Source organism: Rattus rattus, chromosome 9 (genome assembly GCF_011064425.1).
Source record: "Rattus rattus isolate New Zealand chromosome 9, Rrattus_CSIRO_v1, whole genome shotgun sequence".
In the NCBI taxonomy this organism is placed as follows: domain Eukaryota; kingdom Metazoa; phylum Chordata; class Mammalia; order Rodentia; family Muridae; genus Rattus; species Rattus rattus.
The window spans coordinates 6,035,151-6,055,834 of NC_046162.1; the positions used below are offsets into that span (position 1 = coordinate 6,035,151).

The 20,684-nt window shown below is 47.7% G+C and overlaps 1 protein-coding gene across 3 annotated transcripts in view; it reads right to left on the bottom strand.

Annotated features, from left to right (window-relative positions):
- Nucleotides 1–4,290: 4,290 nt before the first annotated feature.
- Nucleotides 4,291–20,684, bottom strand: part of Ranbp17 (RAN binding protein 17) — a 289,555-nt gene continuing 273,161 nt past the window's right edge. For all 3 annotated transcript variants that reach the window (XM_032914024.1, XM_032914025.1, XM_032914023.1), the window contains 3 exons: nucleotides 11,182–11,280; nucleotides 9,310–9,437; nucleotides 4,291–5,920 (listed from right to left, as the gene is read on the bottom strand). In XM_032914024.1, coding sequence (XP_032769915.1) covers nucleotides 5,824–5,920; nucleotides 9,310–9,437; nucleotides 11,182–11,280 — 324 coding nt within the window. In that variant the 3' untranslated portion in view covers nucleotides 4,291–5,823. The remainder of the gene's footprint in view (nucleotides 5,921–9,309; nucleotides 9,438–11,181; nucleotides 11,281–20,684) is intronic.

Here is a 20,684-nt window from a genome sequence, read left to right on the forward strand (position 1 = left end):
CCTATAGGAGAGGTGGAGCTTCTGGGATGGAGGAGTGGCAGGTTGCTGGAATCTCCAAGTGGTCCATGAGCCTGGATGCAGGCAGCTCAGATTGTCAGCCATTGACTTCCTATGTGACTTGGGATTCAATATTCCTGTTTTTTAAGATGGTGTAGGGATTGAATCAAGGCTCCTGATTGTTTTGAGGCCAGTTACCCTATTTGAAAGATTAAGGGGGAATATCCTGGCCTACTCCCATAAAAGGCATAAGCACAAGCTTTGGCACATCCCATGTTACAGGTTGCTGACCTGCCTACTATACATCCTACAGGGGAGGTAGGAGACCTAGGCTCCTTCTAGCTTTCAGGATGGAAAATCACACCTGCCCATTTTATTTAAAAAATATTTACTGTGCTCATACTCAAATTTCCTAGACACCCAGACTTTCTCTACTTACTTGATCTCACAGGACTAAGGGACTTAGTTTATCTGATAGCAGCAGGCACAGTGGAATGAGTTCTTAGTACAGCTTCCCACAGTGGGAACGGCTTAGAGAAGACATGGGGGGGGACTAAAAAGGCTCAAGGCTACCCACCCTTCTTCAAAGGGAAGAAGGAAAATCCCTAGGTCTCAGGTGTATATGAGATCTCACCACGGGCCTTGAAGTTTCAAGGACAACTGGCTTAGGGAACTGAGGCATTCATTCTGTCACTGGATTGAATGTCTAGAACTGGCCTGTCTCCCGTGTGGACTGTGAGGTCCACTCTTCTGTACCTCACCCAAGAAGCGAGGGCACCTGTGGTGGGCTGCAGCCTGCCTCTCCTTCTGGCCTGGGAGCTCCTTTAGGGTGCCTGAGTCTGTGGTATGAGACCATGACACCTAATCGGGGCAGATGAGGGGATGAAGGAAAAAGGATGAGAGTTTGGGTTCAGAAGTTTGTGTGTGGACCCCATTCAGACTTTTCTTTCTGCTCATCCCATGGCTAGGATCTTTGTATCCTTTTAGATCGAGGCCACCTCTCTCCTCATCCTCCATAGCTTGCCTGGTCCCAGATCTTCCCTATCCAGTTTCTTCTGGTTCTTGTTGGACTGCCCTGCATTGGACTTGCTGATGATACAGCCCATCAGCTCTGTGAGGGCAGAGACTTGATCTCATTCATTGGCTCATTGTTGGGTAAACAAAGAAGTAGGTCATTGTCTTTCAACCTTCCTAAAGCTGCGGCCTTCTAATACAGTCCCTCATGGTGTGCTGACCACCCCCAACCACAAAATTATCTTCACCACTACTTCATAACTATAATTTTGCTAGCTACAAATTGTAAATATTTTTGGAGATAAAGCCTTGCCAAAGGGGTCACGGTCCAGAGGTTGAGAATCGTTGGCGTAGGTCAAGGGCTCCCAGTGTCCTTGGGTTTGGTCAGTTTCAGACCATGGCCTTGAAGAGGGCTTATCCTGGGAGATGGTAGTAGTAGCAAGGGGCTATAGTACGGGAGGGAAGGGGTCTACCTTCCCCTGGGGGTGGGGTGGGCTGCTGGCTACTCAGGGGTGTTGGAGATTTGATTAAGTGCAGGTGGCAGGCTGTGTGGGGTGGGAGGGGCAGGGTAGCCCATGGCAGGCACATGCTGCAGACTTGTTAAGAGTCCCTGGAGCCTCACCTCCCCTGTCTGTGTCCTTCACCACTGTCCGTTTCTCCATCTTGTATTGTATAGCTTTCCTCCCTCTTCCTGACAAATTTTCTCTGCTGAATTTGACTTCGTTTCAACTCTTTTGTTGGGCAAATTACATTAAGATGGATGTTGCAGGCACCCTTTATGGCTTATTTATCGTGATACTGTTTCTATCTCACGCTTATAAATAACTTATGTTATAGCTTTTGTTTGTGGAGATGTAACTTACATATTTTATTACGCTTTCTGTAAACCTCAAAAAGAATCTTGTCAAGGGAAGCGCTCTTATCAGCAATCCAAACTGTGGGATGTAAAACCCGACACTAACATTATTTTTTAATATGCCAAGGAGGCAGGTTACTCTTGCTGTAGTTGGAAAGGCTCGCTTCCTCGTAAACTTGCACCTCAATAAAACATTAAAAAGTCTCGAGAACGATTTTATGAAGTACAGCAGGAGGATGAATCAATGGTAGAGCTCACAGGCACAGCTCAAAGTGTCTGGGCAGACTGGCTTTGCTCCCTAAGTATTTAGTCCATGGGTTGAGGAACCTGAAGGGGTCCCCTATCTACCTCATCAGTAACCACTACAGATGACTCAGTTTGGGATTAACAAGAAAAAAAAGTAGGTGTGTAGTTAGGAAAATTTTTGATTGCTGGCTCAGACAGTTGTTGTTGTTGGTGGTGAGGGTGGCTCCAGGCAATGGGTTTTGCTTGAAGGTTTGAGGCTTCAAGGGTGATTGCCTTAGGGAAGAGAGGTCCTTGATTCAGCATGTTGCTGAAGAGGGCTAGAACTTGGATGTGACTTGATTGTCTGGACCACAAGGGCCACTCCCTGTCACCTCTTATTTCTACTCTTGGACTAAGTGTGGGAGGGTTTAGCTATGTAGCCTTTTCTCTTCTCAGTCTACTGGTCTGGTTTCTCAACTCTAAAACAAGGAAAACAATACTTGACTTCCTTACTGAGAATCAAGGCCTAGCATGTGATTCAGTGTATTACGGTGGTTCCACTTCTCTTGCAATGGTGTTCCTTTGGCTCACTGTTCTCTCCACTGTGGTGCTAGGGTGGAACAGGGCTCTGCATATGCTCCACCAGAGCCACACCCCAGTCCTGCCTCTCCAGGTGCTCCTTTCCAGTTCATGGCCCTCAAATGCACCACCTCCCTCCAAAGTGCCAGGCTGCCTACACCTGGAGAGGGTGGTATGAAGGTCATTTGCTCTTCAATTCCCTCACCAGCCTGCCCTATTCGGATGCTCAGCTCCACTGAGATAATTTGGCCACTCACCTAAGTTATCAGCTATAAGGCAGCCCAGCTTTGCATTTTGGAAGGGGTCGCCATGACCACAATCCCAAGGTATATGTAGGCTGCCATGCCAGCGGAAGGGCCTCCAGTGAACCGAGAGGGTTTTTCTGGGCTGTTTAGATCATGACACACAGTGCAGGGAACATGTGCTCCTTGGGGTCCTGCCTTACATACTGATGGGACAGCATTGAAAAGTGAGACCCATCTCGGCCAGAATACCCACAGGCCTCTTCTTGCTTGAGCATTGGCTCTGTAGCTGGCTTGACATAGAGCCCATACCATATTCATGTTTGTACACCAGAATCTCCCTAGACGGGTGAGGTGTGCAAAAGCATCCCACACCCCTACCCCACTGATGCCTTTACCAAGCGGTGAGCCTTGTGGAACTGCCAGCACTATTTTCCTTATTGCTGAACCAAGGCAGACATATGCACCTACTACCTGATACCATGGCACTAGCTGTTTCCTTGTGACCTCTGGTTTGCTGGGTATCCTAACATGTAGGTTTTAATATTGGGATAGAATGTCTCCAGAGGCCACGCCTGCATTAAACATGCAGGTCTCTGTCCTCATGATCTTCAAAGCTTCGGTGGGTTTGAGAGTCCCACACTGGGTTTATGCCTGTGGTGCCGTGAAGGTTTCCCCACTTCTGTTTCCTCTCTGAGGAGGGGGGGGTCAGAGTGGGACTTCCTAGAAAATCAAGATAGAAAACTTGATAGTTTAAGGGAGAGACCTATGTAGCAAAGGCCAGGTAGGCTGTGGCAGACAGCTTCGAAGGACATTGCTCCCAACATTCCCCCATTTGGTCTGCCATCAAGGGGTCCTTCCCAGTGTTTTCACAGCAGCGGGTGGAAGCCCTTTGTCCTTAGAGCTCCGAAGTCTCTGGCTCTTTCCCACACGCTAAGACCCGTGTGGTGAGCCAAGCTCGTTGGTGAGACCTGTGCAGAGTTAACACAAACGTTAGCTTGGGTGCAGACAGGCCTTCCTCACCCAGCCACCATTCATTAGAGATGAACCTATATTAGTAACATTTCCATGAAGCAGCCAGGAGTTCCTTGAGCCAGGTCGGGTGAAGCTATAAGCCATCTTTGACCCTTACTCCTGATGTGGCAGTGTGAGTAAGAGTAGGGGCTCTAAGCTTGCTGATTGTCACTTCTCTTAAGTTGGCCCCTTACAGAATGCTCTGTAAGTCAAGCATTCAACCCCACCCTGAGGCCTGAGGAGACTGGATGACCCTGTTTCTCAAAATGCTTTCCAAGGCCAAGTCTGAAGGGGACTCTCCACCTGCTGCTAAGCTCCTATGAGATTGCTGATTCCAGAGCAAAGAGAAGGGAGCACACAGCATTCTTTTCCTGTGAACATTTTAATGCAAACAGTATAGTGCTTTCAACTCTAGGCATCTGGGAAGAAACAGTGCTGGAGGGGGAACATGTGCAGCTCTGTGAGTGAGGGCAGCTCTACCACCTGCCCCTAACAGCAGAAGCCGGTGCCTGTCAACCTTCACTGAGGAAGCTGTGGAAATATCACAGTGAGTTCCAGGCCAGCCTGGGCTACATAGGGAGGCTCAGAAAACCAAAACCAAACAAATTAAAAACTAAACAAAAACCAAAGAGAAATTCTTGTCAAGTTCCTTTGAAAGCTGACATTTCAAAGTCAGGATTTGTCTTCCATAGGAGAGTCTATTTCCTAAGGTTCAGGCTTGCCTGCCTGTTAACCACCACAGGCCGTCTCATCCAGACCACTGTGTCCCCTGACTCCCTTTGCACACGGAAAACAAACACTTGGAGATGACGCAGGCGATTTGCTTTCATACGACAAGACTGTTGCAAAACTCAACTATCAAGAAAGGTTTGAAGAAACACTAGTCTGAGAAATGAGATTACAACAAAAGCCTGTGGATTTTCCCCTGCAACAGTGAGGCCAACCTTTCACGTCTGATCAGACATTATGGGCGCAGTGTTTATTGTAAGCCTGAACGACAAAGTCAGCGTAGTGAGAGAGGAAACCAGCTTGACAGTGGCGATTCCAAATGAATAGCTTAGGTTTGATGGGCCACAAACTGTGAAGGCCTTCACTTTGGGTTTGGGTGGGGTCATCCAACAGTGGTTAAGCCTGAGGAATGTGGAAGGCAGCAGTTGAGCTCTTCTGGGGGTCCAAGGAGGCAGAGCCGCCTCCAAACACAACTTGCCACCTCCGGCTTTTCTTCAGGTTAAATGGAGCTTGCGCACCTAGAACTTCTAACCAGGCTTCCAGAGTCCTAAACACAGCTCTCTGCGGGCAGCAATTGCAGGGCTAATTCTTCTAGACGGAACCACTTCAGATTTATTCCAGTGGAAAGCAAACATTGTTTGTAAGTCATCTAATTGTGTTACTGTCTCTGAACTTTATCAGATACTGCTGTGGCAGAAAGGCCTGTGTGCAGTTCTGGGGAGGCTTTTATGGCCCTCCCCCCCAGGCTCCTTGTCAATGCCCACAGCCCTAAGTCCCTAATGTAGCATTTTCCAGATGTAAAAACTAAAATCAACAATGGCATTTGTCTCGGTCCAGGACCCACACTGAGGGCTGCATCTTCACCAAACCCACAACCGTGGTTGCAGGTGCTAGCTGGTTTTTGTTCTTTGGTTAAATATAATTTCTAGACCTTTCAGCATTGTGGGAACCCAGATAGACTGACAACATGTGCTGCTCTGAATACTGAATTTACATTGTATGTGCACTATTATAAATTTTTATAATTAGCTCAGACTTATAAAAATGTAGGGCTTTAGCTGCTTGTTCTGAAAAATACACTCTTCTGGGCTGGCCAGCACAGGAGTCTGGAGCCCAGACCTCGCAGAGTCTCAACAAAGGCTGCACAGCCCACGCTCAGGGACTGGGTCAGCTCATCATGTCCAGGCTGCATAGTTCAGTGTGGCCATCGCTGCGCAGGGCCTCTGCAACATCTCTTCTGAAGACGGAGAGGTTCTGTGTGAACCTGTGGAAAGAGAAACAGTGAACACACAGGCTGTATGAACCTCTAGAGGTGGGGCGCCGGTGAGGCAAGGAGGCTGCTCGGTGCTCTGGAGCACCAGCAGTCAGAAAGCAGTGTTGAGGGGCCGTGAGTTTGAGTTTGAGGCTGGCTGGCACTATGTGGTGAAACCCTATCTTAGAAAAGGGTGAAAATGCGGGGTGTGAGTGTGTGTATGTGCTTAGTTTGGTAGCGTGTGTACTAGGCATGAAGCTTTTAGTTTGATTCCCAGTGCTACATAAGCCAGGGATGGTGTCCAAGCCTGCAATACAAGCATTTAGGGATTGGAAGATAAGAAATTTAAGGTTATGCTTGGAGACACCTCAGCAGGCTAACCCACATGATGCCAAGCCAGATAACTGACATGAGTGCCCTCTCTGAGACCCACATGGAGGAAGGAGAGAACCAACTCTTGTCAATCTGTTCTCTGATTCATCAACCCCCCCCTCAAATAATTGTAATAATACAGAGTTATTGTGGGTGTACACAGAGAGTTTGAAACCAGCTTGGGCTATATATCAGCCTAAAAGAAACAAACAAAAAACCCCAAACCAAACAAACAAACAAACAAACAAACCCTAAAAAGGGAACTGAGTTAGACTCCCTGGGCCCAAAGTCTAGTTCTACCACCATTAGCCAGGCGTCCCAAGTGAGTAATTAACCACTTGTCTCGGTACTTAACAAGAGTGACTATCTTAAGGGAATGAAAGAGTGAATTTTGTCAAGTCAGAGAAAAATACCTGAAAACATTCTCTCAGCTTTTCGGTAGTGGCCCATGCCTTTAATGCTAGCACTTGGGAGTCAGGTGGATCTCTGTGAGTTCAAGGCTAGCCTGGTCTACAGATCAAGTTCCAGGAGAACAAGATCTACACAGAGGATTCCTGTCTCAAAAAGCCAGAGAGAGAAAGAGAGGAGGGAGGGGAGGGGAGGGAGGGAGGGGGGGAGGAGGGAGGGAGGGGGAGGGAGGAGGGAGGGAGGGAGGGAGAGGAGGAGAGAGAGAGAGAGAGAGAGAGAGGAGAGAGAGAGAGAGAGAGAGAGAGAAACACGAGAATATTTTCTCTACATAGTACTGGACACAGGACAGCTGCCAGTTCTTACTGCTCTTTCATGGAACTAGGAGGATCGCCAGCTGGTCTATTTCACAGACCAGCTCAGCAGTGCTATTTAAACACCCTACCTTGGTCTTCAGAAAATTGGGAATAGTTCTACTTGAAGACCCAGCTATACCATCCTGGCATATACCCAAAAGATGCTCCATAATACCACAAGGACATACACTCATCTATGTTCATAGCAGCTTTACTTGTAATAGTCAGAAACTGGAAACAACCCAGATGCCCCTCAACAGAAGAAAGAATACAGAAAATGTGGTTCATTTACACAGTGGAACACTACTCAGCTATTAAAAGCAGGGACATCATGAATTTTGTAGGCAAATGGATGAAACTAGAAATTATCCTGAGTGAGGTAACCCAGACTCAAGAGGACATGCATGGTTTGTACTCACTGATAAGTGGACATTAGCCATAAAGTACAGGAATATCCACACCCCACAGACCTAAAGAAGCTAGATATGAAGGAAGGCCCAAGCAAGGACGACTGAGTCTCATTAGAAGGGGTAACAAAATAGTCATAGGGGGCAGAAGGAGAGAGAAAGCTGGTGGGAGAGGGGAATGGAGGGCATTCAGGCTGGGAGAATGAATGGAAGTCATCGGCTGGTGGGGGTTGGGGGGCATCTCTAGGACATGCCAGAGACCTGGGTTTGGGGAGGCTAAGAGTCTAAGGGGGTGACTTTAGCTGAGACTCCTAGCAATGGAGATATGGAACCTGAACTGGCCACCTCCTGTAGCCTGCCAGAATCCCCAGTGGAGGGACAAGGACACCAATCCACCCATAAAACTTTCGATCCAAAATTTGTCCTGTCTATAAGAAATACGGGGACAAAGATGGGCAGAGACTGAGGGCATGGCCAAGCAATGACTGTCCAACTTGAGACCCATCCCATGGGGAAGTACCAATCCCTGACACTGTTAATGATACTGTGTTATGCTTGCAGACAGGGGTCTAGCATAAGTGTCCTCTGAGAGGCTCTACCCAGCAGCTGGCTGAAACAGACACAGAGACTGGCAGCCAAACACTGGATGGAACTTGTGGAATCATATGGAAAGATTGAAGACCCAGAGGGGTTAGGAACTCTATAGGAAGAGCAACAGAAACAATTCACCTGGACCTTTGGGGACCTCAAAGATTGAACCACCAATCACAGAACATACATGGGCTGGACCTAGGCCCCCACTCCCCACACATATGTAGCAGATGGATAGCTGGGTCTTCATGTGAGTTCCCCAACAACTGGAGAGGAGTCATCCCTACAGCTGTTGCCCTCTGTGTAATCCTTCCTTCCTGTAGTTGGGCAGCCTTATCTGGCCTCAGTGGGAGGGGACATGCCTAGCCCTGCAGGGACTTGATGTGCAGAGTGGGGGGATACCCAGAAGGGAAACCCACCCTCTTAGAGGAGAGGAGGATGGGCACGGGGGAGGGACTATATGAGGGGGGGTCTGGGAGGAGACAGGACAGCAATTGGGATTTAAGTTGGACAAATAAATACATTAATGGAAAAACAAAACAAAGGAATATAAAATACCCTGCCTGTCTGAACAGCTTCTCCCTTATCACTGTTGCCTGTCTCACCTGTTAGCATGTAAGCGCTGTGAGGGCAGGAACTCAGAACAATTAGTTCACCCCAGGCTACCAGTGCTGCAGTTCTATAAACTGAACATATGTATGTGTGAACGTGTAAATGTATCAATGAATCAACCAATTAATTAATTAATTCAGGCCCAATCTGGCTAGATCTTACTGCCAATGGCACCAAGCACTCTTAGGACAGGCAGAGTAAGAAACCAACACTTAACAGGTCACTGGTCCAAGAACTGAGCTTAACTGCATTCTGTTGCTTAAACAGCACAATCAGTGCCACCATCAGCTCTGTGTTACCACTCAGGAGACTCAGCAGAGAAGCTGCCTGCCTTTCTGTCTGTCACACAGCTTACACAGGCAGGGATACCAGTTTATCAGGGTCTACTGCTCTGAGGCCTGCTTGTTCAAAGGCCAGGTAGGCTTTCCTCATCACCATCAGCAGACAGTGTGAGTCGCCCTTCACCTGCTCTTTCCAGTCAGGCGTTTCTCACTTCTTTCAAGTTGGATTATAAAGGCATAAGGGCAAAGACTGTATGTTATTAATGTCTGCATCCCTGCATATACCGTGACTGGACTGACCTGGGTCTGCAAACATCCATGGGCTATGCTAACTGTAGCCTGGAGTGCCCCAGAGGCACCCACTGGGTGCTGCTTACCTGTCTCTGTTCTTGACAGACAGGTTCTGCTCCACTCCTTCCATCAAGTTCCTGAAGCACTGGGCAAGGACTTCCTGCTTGGGGAGAGGCTGGCTGTTTATCAGACTCGCCCTCAGTTCACTGAAATACTGTTGGGAGACAGAGCAGTGTCAGGCTCAGTTCCCAACTCCAAACCTGGCAGGAAGGAAGTAGCAGGAAGCCAGGCCAGTTGGGGTCTATTTGGGCTCAGCAATGCTCAGGGGTCTGCATCCTGGTCCATCCTGAACTTTTTAACCACAGAGAAAACCCAAACCGCAAAGGTGAACAATGTCCCCAGGTGAACCCCGCCCCTCTTGCTCACTGTCACTGCTTAGACTGATAGAGTCCTTGCCTCTACTGAGGGAAATGAACCTACGGTCTTCTGGGCTCTCAACTCTACTTGTCACAGGAAGGCTAGGAGAAGAACTTAACTGGAAATGTCCAGGGAGTACTCTGGTGACTGAAGGCAAGGCCAAGGGTCTCCCCTCCGGCCTCATCAACTTTTCTGGCTTCGGTGAATCACTTCTCTAAGAGCTCTGGGCTGTGTTCCAAGTCTGTCCTGCTGGGTTCCGTGGGTCTGCTCTGCTGAGGCAGGGCACTAGAGGGGCCTGCTCAGTTCTGGGAGCACTTGCTGGCACTAAGAACAGTACCTGCCACACCTGGGCACAAATAACTGCTCAGCCCCCCTTTTTACTGCTGGGGTCCATGGTCTTTAAACAGACGTAAGCTCTGATGTTGAGCAGAACTCTTAATCACTGGAAACAGCCGAATTTCAGCCATAGACAACATTTGCCAGTCATATGGTTATCTTTTCAAACCAAAGCTGCATGATATTTAATTTCCATCATACATTAAAACAGCTCACATAAAAAAACGCACATAATTAATATGTAGTCAGACTAATACTTAAATACTATATATCAGAGGCATTATACTTAAACCACAATGTCTCCCAGAACAAGATTGGGAATGCACAAAACTACTTATTTCCCCCTTTTATAATGATGCGGTGACTCTCACCAAATGGAAAATTATTAGTTTTTCATCCTAAGCCATGAAATATTGCCTCCATCAGTAAAGTATAATATTGTGATGTCATAAGCTTTTTCTAAACACCGAATTTGCCCTTATTCCCTCTCAATCATTTTAAAAGAACTGCTCTCTTTTATAGAGCCTGGATTTAAATCACAGTAACACCGAGGGAAGATGAATGGCAGTGCTATTGAATGTGGCTAAAATTGGATCCTTCAGCCCAGGTGAGTGATGAGGCGGCGCCTCTCTTTTTGATATATTTTCTTCTTCTATTAGTTTCCTTCCAAGGCTGGGATTTTAGTTTGAATTTTAATGTATGCGGCTGCCTCTAATCTCACTGTCTTTCCCCAGTACTATCTTATTGTATAGACAATTCATTCTCCTGAGCAGTAATGCACTGCTCCCACTGACTGCTGAGGGGCCAGGGTGATTTCCAAAGGAAGCCAGGTGCTTGGGAGGCAGCTGAGGGTGGCCAGAGCACTGAGGAGGCTGGGTGCATGCTCCCTAGATGAAGGGTAACTGGCTCTATCCACAATCCCTCAAGGGCTGCCACTGTTAGCGCCTGTGGTCGTGCCTGGGGTCCCCAGATGTAAAGGAAGACTGTGGCTCAGAATTGCCTGAGAATGGAAGGCAGGTGAGGATGACTCTGGGACACTGTTGAGCAATGCACATGCAGAGCAGCGTGTGGGTTTCTGTGACCTCTGCTAACTCAGGAAGGTCTCAGGAAAAGGGCCTTCTAGGCCTCAGCCTGTTAGCCCATGCTCTTCAGGGTCTAAGGGCCTCTCTCCCTCCTCTTGTGGCCCTCTCTGAAAGCACACTCACCTTCTCATTGAGCAGGATGAGCCCCAGGAGAGGCCTGGATACTGACCACTGGTTCCGACAGTCCTCAAAGACAATGGTGTTCATGAGGACAGACATCATCTAGAAGACAGAGGCACATGAAAACTCAGGCCTTGGCTTAGGGCTTGTCTGGATCCCAGACTTCTATGCACTTCCTCCATCCATCCACTTTTCTGATGACAGGAGGGCTTTCCCTGAACACTTGGATCTCACTCTGGAAGCCTAGAAGCCAATGGAAACTCTGGGCAGACCCTGTCTACCCAAGGAAAAGTCTCTGTCACCAAAACCTTGGTGAGAACCTTCTAGGTGAGTAGAAGATGCAGGTCACAGAGCCAGAAGGTTCCTTATCCCCGCCTCTCACATCTTACATGCTTTGCTCTGTGCTAAGTACTAGGTAGAGGCCCAATTCACTTTCCTGTCTGCTTCTCACCTCACCAAACAGTTTATGATGTTAATGGACATCTTTCTGTAGCTCACCACCGAGTAGAATAAAACACTATCCACGTGACTCCAGAATGGCGTGTTTCCTGCTAGCTCAGACGTTGTTTTCAAATCATTCATTACTAATCACTCACTCACTGTTACATGTACTCACTCACCCATCCTCCGAGCTCCCGACGTTATTAAGACACATAGAAGAGATAATAGATTCTTCCAGCTTCCCTTGGAGCTTGCTAGGGAAGTCATGGAAAGAAAACTGTGGGGACTAGGTATAGGAAGAGAGCTGTATCATGTGGAAGGGACATGCTAAGTTCTTCAAGGTGGTCAAGGAGCTGGCATGGGACAGGAAACATCCAAGGTTCCTCATAAGCAGAGAGGAGGCAAAGACAGGGAGGGAGCGGACAGACTGGGCTCATCAATAATAAGGAATGGAAGACCACGCTGACTGAGTCTAGACTTTACCCTCAATGCAAGGTAGCTAGCGATGGGCTTGTGGCCACGGTGAAGTATGTGGAATGTGCCCTGGGCATGAGATACGACAGGTGGGAGTCCAGGGGTGAGGCTGCTCCAACAGTCCAGGCAAAGGGCTGTGAAGTGGGCTGACGTCTCCTGCTGCAGCCTATGTTTCCATAGCTCTAGAGCTGGTCTCCTCAATGGAGGACAATGAAAGGGCAGTGGTGTAGTAAGACCCCCACAAATACCATCCCTACTAGGGTTTGAGGACTTGGTTTGCTTTGAATGCTTTCTGCATAAGTATGAATGTGTAATGTGCATGTGTGTGTTGTGCATGTGCAATTTATATGTGTATTATGTTGGGTGTCTCCCTCAAATGCTCTCCATTTCACTTACTGAGGTAATAAGTTAATTATTGCTGAACCCACAGCTTGAGAATAATGTTCAACTAACCAGTCAGCTCGCCAGCCTCCTGGGCACTGGAGGGCCTTGTGCATTATGTAGGTGCTAGGGATCTGAACTCTGCTCCTCCCTTTGCACAAGTGCTCACTTATCTACTGGCCATCTCCCTGCCCCTGGCAAAAAGTTTTGGTAATCTAATCTATTCTGTGATCTTTGGCAAGTAACTGAATGGCCCTTGAGATGTCTCTTTTTATTAACTCTGAGGAGGGAAGGAAATAATCCAGCTCAAGGAACGCTCTGAGCATGAAATGAGATGGCATTTGAAAGTGTTGCAGAGTATGCATGCTGCAGACACTGAGGGCATCAACACCAGCAATGGTCGTAGTTCAGCAGCTGCCGCTTTTGTCACCGTCTAATGATTGGGCTGGCTACAAATGAAATCTGCCAGCCCAGACACAACACAAACACGCATGTCCAGTCTTTCTGGAGAGGCCAGAACTCCATGCCTGGCATGCTCAACATCCTTTGTAGATCACACATTCCCATGAACAGTACAGTGAGCCAGTCAAAGTCATCGAGCACAAATTAAATTGACAAGCAAAACTAACAGATCCACGGAGACAACCTAAAATATTATGGGTTTCACAATCTGAAGCAGAATGGATATTTTAATGGAGAAGATTAAAGTTAGAGGCACCAAATTCTTCCAGTAACTGACAAAGCATCCTGGAGTGATGTGCCAATTACTTTATACGGTCCTCTCGTGTATTCATTTGTCTGAATGCATGTATTTATGTCTGTAATAAGTAAGGGAATGTTTGAATAAAATACTTTTCTAAAAATAAAGTTGGCAAAAATGGATGATTTTTTTCCTTTTGAACTTTTCTGAAAATATGTGAAGCACCGAGTAATCTTCTTAGATGGCATTGATGTGGCAGACAATTTCCAGAATTATTTTTTCTAATAATCCTAGAGCAGTGGTAAAACAGCCCAAACAGTAGTGTGAGCTCCTCTGGAACCCGAACTCCCCATGCCCAGGCCCACGCGCCGGGGAAGATGCCGGTGTGACACTAAAGCACAGTTAGTCCCTTTCCCTGGCAGGCGGTGTGATGTTTAGGGGGTGGTCTCTGAGGTCAAGGACACCACGAGCCAACACTGAAAGGGGCCATCTTGGCTCTGTCCACATTCTGTCACCAGAGTACTTGGTGCAGCAGTGGTTGGGGAGCTGGTATGTAGTTCTCCGGTGTCTACTCACTCCTTACACTGCTGCAGGGGTGGGTGGGCGGCCATTCTCAGTTGGCTTTGGCTACATTGCCCAGGGTCTATACTCCAAACCATATGCATTACCCACTGACATCATTAAGTGGCTGCTTTGCCAAAGCAGGGAGGGGACTTCACCTGATTCCTCATTCCTCCCACTCCTTACAGATTTTGGCTGGAGTTTTGTTCAATGAGGAGGCAGCAACAGGCATCAGACTGAGAACTGAGCCTAAGTCTGGCCCTGCTAATTTTCCCATGGCATTTGCCTTTATATCCCAGATATGAGAGGGGCTGTGACAGCTGGGGTGAAGAGATGCTGTGAGGAAGTTCTTGTGTGTAGACCAGAAATCTATACTGTCCTTGTCACAAAGGTGCCTTACATGCAAGGGTCCTGTACTGTAACTGCAGCTTCCGCTGGCCTAAGCCTAAGCCATGGAATTTGATGGCGCAGGTAAGAATACCAACTCGGGCTGAGGTTGGACAGGTAAAGGAGATTACTATATTCTTCTCAAAGTTCTCTAACTCCATTCGGAGGTGTCGCTCCAGAACGAAGCTCAGCAGGGTGCAGCCAGAAGCTGCCGGTTGACTTGGCTGGGGGTTAGCCCAGGCTTAAGTGTCAACAGTGTGACAGTGCAACCAGTCAAACAAACACATCTAAGTCACCATCATTTGGCCTAGCAAAGCCAGGCCACAGAAGAATGAGGCAGAGACAGAGCAGCCCTGCCTAACTGTTGGTGTCCCCCGATGGGTTTTCTCACTGTCTAACAAAGTCATCATTTATGGGGTCTACTGTACATGCTGTCTCTGCTCTCAGGTAAGCCTTTGGAGAGCAGAACATTACCCATCACACATCTGTATACACTAAGGGCCTGGAGTCAAGGAGAACACACTTGATGGAGGTGCTGCTAGGATGTAGGGTGAGTTCAGGTCTTTTGTATATGCAAAAGTCTGCTCCAATTCCTTATGCTCAGAGCCCCTGGCTACATATGCACGCATGGCTGGTTCCTACTGCAGACCTCTAGGGGCCTGACAGGGAGGTCGCATCCTTTCACCTTCAGTGGCCTGGACATGGTGCCTGTCTGTTCTAGCAGCTTCTGTAGTCATGCAGCTGTTGATGTCTATGATTAGAACCCAGGGCCATGGCTTCTAAGTTTTTAGCAAGTCTCTCTGCTTCCCACCCGGAATGCTTACACGTTTAACTACTATCTTTACAGATATGGAAGTGAACAATAATAAACCTGACAATGTTTTTGGAAATTGATCCATTGAACATTTCAGGGGAAATAATGATTTCCCTATCACTGAAAGTACCACAATTTAAATTAATACCCAGAAATGAGTAAATCAGGCTAGTTTTCTCTAGGATATACTACTTCTGAGAAAGTAAATGTTTCCATGGCTAGCATTTGACCATGCTGAATACTGTAACTCACACACACTCTGTAAAGTCATAAGAAATAAGCGAAAAAACAAAACAAAACAAAACAAAAGCAAACCGTCCAAAACCAAAACTAAAGCTCCCATCCTGTCCTCAGTCAATGTTCCATAGAAGAAAGGGGCCATGGAGGGTGAGTACCGGCTGTGAAGGATGAGGTCCATTCAGGGAACTCAGCTCTGTCCTCCCTGTCTCCAGCCCCTTGCTAGTGTTTATGATCCCTCCCAATGCTGCACTTCTGCTGTCTGCTTGTGAGGCAATGAAAAATGGGCCTTGTCTAATGGTTAAAACAGAGGAAGCCTAGCAAAACCAGGCCAAAGAAGAGTGAGAGGCAGACAGAGTAGCCCTATGCTCTAGCCCTGAGGGCTGAGGGGAGATCAAAAAGGACGAGCGAGGGGACACAGTACAGAACACAGCCTGTGTGTTAATCCATGGAGGACGTGGAACCATCCACACCCCAGCCAAGCTCCAGTGTCCTGACTGTGCGGTAATACGCTGGTGATGTTCTGAGGAACAGCTAATAATAAATGCATCCAACTCTTAAGAGCTACCCTGCGCCTAGGGAATGCACCAGCCTTTCAGAAGGCCAGGAAGAGAGGAGAGGAAGGCTGACCTTACCAACAACAACATGACAAAACAAACCCACCCCACACAACTGCCTCAACAATGCAACAGGACTTGAAGAACTAGGGGATCTCTCCACCCACAGGGTGGTTTCTCCAGAGCACCTACCCTAAAGAGAGGTTCGGGCTTAGGGAGTCACAGCACAGCGGAAGGAGGAAATGCTTCCAGGTTTTAAGTGCACACAAGGCAGGGATGACTGTCATGATTGAGAGCTGTTCCTGGGGCCACATGCACAGAAGATACTGAAATGTGATCCTGCTCAAATTAGACACTAGCCGTCTTTAGGGAAGAAGAATCATTGTTCCCTTCATCTGCCATCTTCCTTGGTGATATTAGTAGATGGTATGAAAATGAACGCAGTGGATACAGAAGCACATATTTTGTTAAATTCTTCTGCCTCTCCAGATGAATTGAGGCCTACCATCTAAGTTACATTACATTTAAAATATCTGTACATAGCAAGCAATCCCTATGTGATGGTATTGAAGTATTTAGCATTTAAAAAGAAAACCAATGGGATGAAATGTATGATGAGGTAAGACTCCTCATCTGAAGGAGCCTACGATCGGTTATGGATGGCCTATCTCTCCAGAGGTCACCTGATGAGGACTGCCTGCTTGGCCTTTATACAGTGTCAGCCTTGCTTTAAAACTGGGAGGGGGTGCTTTAAAGGTACCACAGGTTCAGTAAGCTCAGCCAGGTTTGGTCACAAATAAGCCTGAATTATATGGAAACTCAGTGTCCTTGGCTCCCCTCACAGAAACTTACGGGATGCTTGTGCTCTAAGTGATGAATTGCCTAGAATATTTAAAAACTCTTGCACTAAATGTAGTATCTAAGGAAAAACACAACCTAGCTTCGCTGTTCTTTCAATTTTCTCCATTACCAACCTTACCCCTACTTCTCAAAACATTCATTTTAATCATGGCTTATTGGGGAAAGAATTACCTGCCAGTCTCCCAGCTTAGGAGAAGGTCAAGCAAGAATGAAACTTCAGGATTAATTAATTGAGAGTTCTGCATGCAATGTGTCTATTCTGAGTGTTATAGCACACATCACTAGGAGAACAGTTTTATTTTCCAGGGTTGAAATAAATTATAATAAATTATTCATTTCAATGGCAGAGATGTACTGGAGAGCAACAGCAGGGAAATTGACTACGCCACACTGTGAGTCTCAAGCCTGAATCTTCATTACCCATCCGGAACTTTTACATGTCGTAAATCATATTTCAAGTGGCTGCAGATCTCATAGAGCAGCTCGCCACATTAAAACAAACCAGAGAACCTGGGTACTGAGGGCTGCAGGGCTTGCCACTCAGCACTACTCCCCCCTCACAGACACAGACACAGACACAGACACAGACACAGACACAGACACAGACACAGACACACACCACACACACACCACACACACACCACACCACACCAAACAGCAGTTGTTTCATGCCATGTTAAAATTCAGCCTTCCCAGTCAAATCCCCACCTGCATTTCCTGTAGATAGGAATGTTAAGAAGATCTGTGTGCTTGGCAATGTCACTCTCCCTAGATTTCCTTCAAGTGCTACATGTATAGCTCATAGTGGTACCTGAATGACTAACATGAATCCACATCTGAGAACTCTAAACGGCCTACAGCAGCTTCCTTCAAAGTTCTCTATGGCAGCGTGGGTGCCGAGAGAGGCCAGCCTATCTGCCCTGGACAGGTTTGGCTGAGCACTAACAGCTGCACACAGCTGCACCCAGGATCAGGGACATACTAGTGAGAGGAAATGAGATGAGAAAACGTCCAGGACAGCGAGTGCTCAGCATGTTTGAAGAGTGAACAGTCTTTTATGGAAGACTCGGGGGTAGCCCAAAGCAGAGCTGAGGATGAGGAGCAGACCCTCACCAGGGCCGGCACATGGAGACTAGCTATCACTTGGGGTCTGCCATACAGAGCTGGAACTAACTTGGCTTCAGAGAAGGGTTAGGGCAAATGCAGAGGCCAGGCTCTGAGCTGAGCTTGTCCTGGGAGAGCTCACTGGCAAGACAGTGAAGATGAGCAAAGACTGCAACAGCAGCCAGTATGGTCAGGATCTTCCACTAATGTTCTCAGCCAAAGCATTGTTTCTGAGAAAGAAAACTGGAACCTGAAACCACAGACAGATTCAGAACTCCAAGAACATGCACCCAGATTCAAGACTCAACAGAAGCAGCGGCCAGAAGCTGAGGTGCTGCTTCCTCTGCAGGTGTTCGGGTGCTGTTGACCGCTTCCATGCCGATCACCAACAGAACCAGCAGCAACGACGCTGCGCCAACGGCATGTGCACACAGGCCCGCAAGGACTTCAGCACTGGCTCAGGCCACTCAAGACCAAGGGGCGTGAGAGAAGCGGGTGACTTGCTGATCTGTCACAACAGTGTCCAGTGAGCACCATACTTCACAACAGAGCAGTATATACAGAGTGGCACGAGGGCCTTCCTGGTAGTCATCAAGGCAGAGTGCAGTGAGTGCCAGCGCACGACACACTTGTCATCCCTTCAGGAGGAGGCGCAAAGTCTCACTGCATCTCATCTGACGGGACAGTCTTCCTAGTTCCTTTGGGACAAGTCTTCCTAGTTCCTTGAAGAGATCTGGTTAGATGGCCCCAAAGACTTTCAGTTACTAGTGAAGGATTATGTTACTTATTTTAAAAATGTGTCCTTTGGGGAAACTATGTTTTCATGGACAAATCATGGGGCCCCTCGAAAGTGCTTTTCACTAAGAGCCTGGTATTTACCTGTGTACGTAAGTGGGTACAGTGCGGCGTTTGTCTTTTTCAGAAATGAGTCCTCCCCACTATTTACGTTTTGAAATTAAAATACAATCATATAACTCCCCCCCCACCATTTCCCTGTGTTGAACCCCCTTTCTGCTCCATGGAGTCTCCTTTGCTCAGTCTTAAATTCACAGATGCCTTTTCCTTGTTGTTACACAGACACCCCTACCTACTGCTCAGGACTGTCCTGTTACTGGGATGTAAATGGGTTCAGTTGGTAGTAGATAACCAACTGGGGGTGGGTGTCCCTGAGGGAAACTTCTTGTCTGCTCTCAGCATCCTTTAGTTGCTTGTGGGTCCTGTCTACCACTGGGTCCCTGTAAGGTTCCAGCTTTGCATGTTAGCACATACACTGCCATTATCCTGCATCTACTAGGAATGTTAAGGAAGGTACATCCATGTGCAACATGGCTCCCTAAATAGGACATGAACAAGGAAGGGTTTTATTTGTGGCTGTCTGATGACACCGAATGGACTGGCCAGGAGATGGGGAGACGCTCAAAGACGCTGAGAGCTGGAAGATGCATGGGCCCAACACGGGAGAGAAGCCAAGAGCGCTGAGCCTGCTGCCTTGGTTTGCCCCACATTTGCTGATACACACCTTGACTAGGCTCTGACCCAGGACCTGGGGACAGAGGTGAGCAAGCCAGTGTCAGTTCTCAAAGAGCTTGCAGTCAAGTAGGGAGAAGACTCAGCGCAGTACGCTAAATGCTGCAAAGAAGCCTACACAGGAGGCTTTGAGAGGCCAGAGGAATGCCAGTTGTGCCAGGGTCTGGGTGGGGCAGGCAGGGGAGGCTTCAGAGAGGGTGCATTTGACCTGCTGTAGAGAATGAGCGGTTTGACTTGTCAGGAGAGAGGGGTGTGAGCATAAAGGTTATGATGGCCGACTGCAGGACTGTGCAGGGAGTGTAGGGGAGCTGCTCACATAGGCAGGGGTTGCATCTGGTGAAGGGCCTACTGATGTTTGCAAGTAGAAGTAGCTTGCTATCCTGTAGGACATGAGTGTCATTACAAGAGAATGATAATCTCTCTGGCCCCAGTGTAGTATGAACCACTGACAACCACTCCTCTATGGGACCTCAGCCTCTGGGACATCTGGGCCAACTCGCTTCTCCCAAGCAGCAGTGGTTTCTTGCTATTCTGAGATGGGGAGGCCACAGGCAGAAGGTCACTTGCTTGCTCCTGTGTCCCAGTTAGGACATGCTCATCATCTCCTGCCCTGCTGGCCCTGCTGGCCCTGCTGGCCCTGCTGCCGGTACACTGGGGAAGGGCACTGACATTATTTCCCTTGGCTCACAGCACATAACCTAATAGTGTCCCTTGTCAGGAGTGGTTCTTCTTGTCAGGAAGCTTTTTATTGATGTTCACCCTTCATCTTTGCCTTTCTTAATATTATCCCATTATGCCAATACTCCATTGTGCCATGCTAAGTAATTCCCTTTCCTCCTGGCATTTACATCTTCCAAGTATTTATAGACTTATCAAATGCCCCATTTAGTTGTCACTTAGGCAAGCTATACATATTTAGCTCCTTTAATCTGGCCCCATAAGCCAGCCCTTCCATTCTCCTAAATCACTTGAGTTACTTCCCTCCAGATTTCTGTCAATTTGTCTCCTGCCTCTCTCTAATGTAGGGAGCTGAGGAGAGCAGTGCGGGGTGGGGAGGGAAGACTTTCTTCCTCTGTGGGATAAGAGCACATTATGCACCTGGATGGAACTTCTCTAGTTTCTAAAACAGGCTGGGCCTCTGCAGGGATGACGGCTCCTTTGTCTCCACAAGGCTATCTGCACATGTCCTCACTACTCAACTCATGGCTCTTTAGCACACACTGAGTGCCTGCTGTATACCAGGCACACAGGAGTGCCTTGTGTAGAACCAGGTACTGTTCTGCAGAATTTTCTACTTTCCCCTTTTTTGTTTTCACATTTAGTCACTGTTCAATGAATTACTGGCCTCTTATTAGGTAGGTGTTGAGAACGTCTGATACAGAGCTGAAAAAAAAAACGTGGTCTTGAATTAGTTAGCTTCCTATCCCTGTGACCAAACTGCTCTGACACAAACAACTTAAAG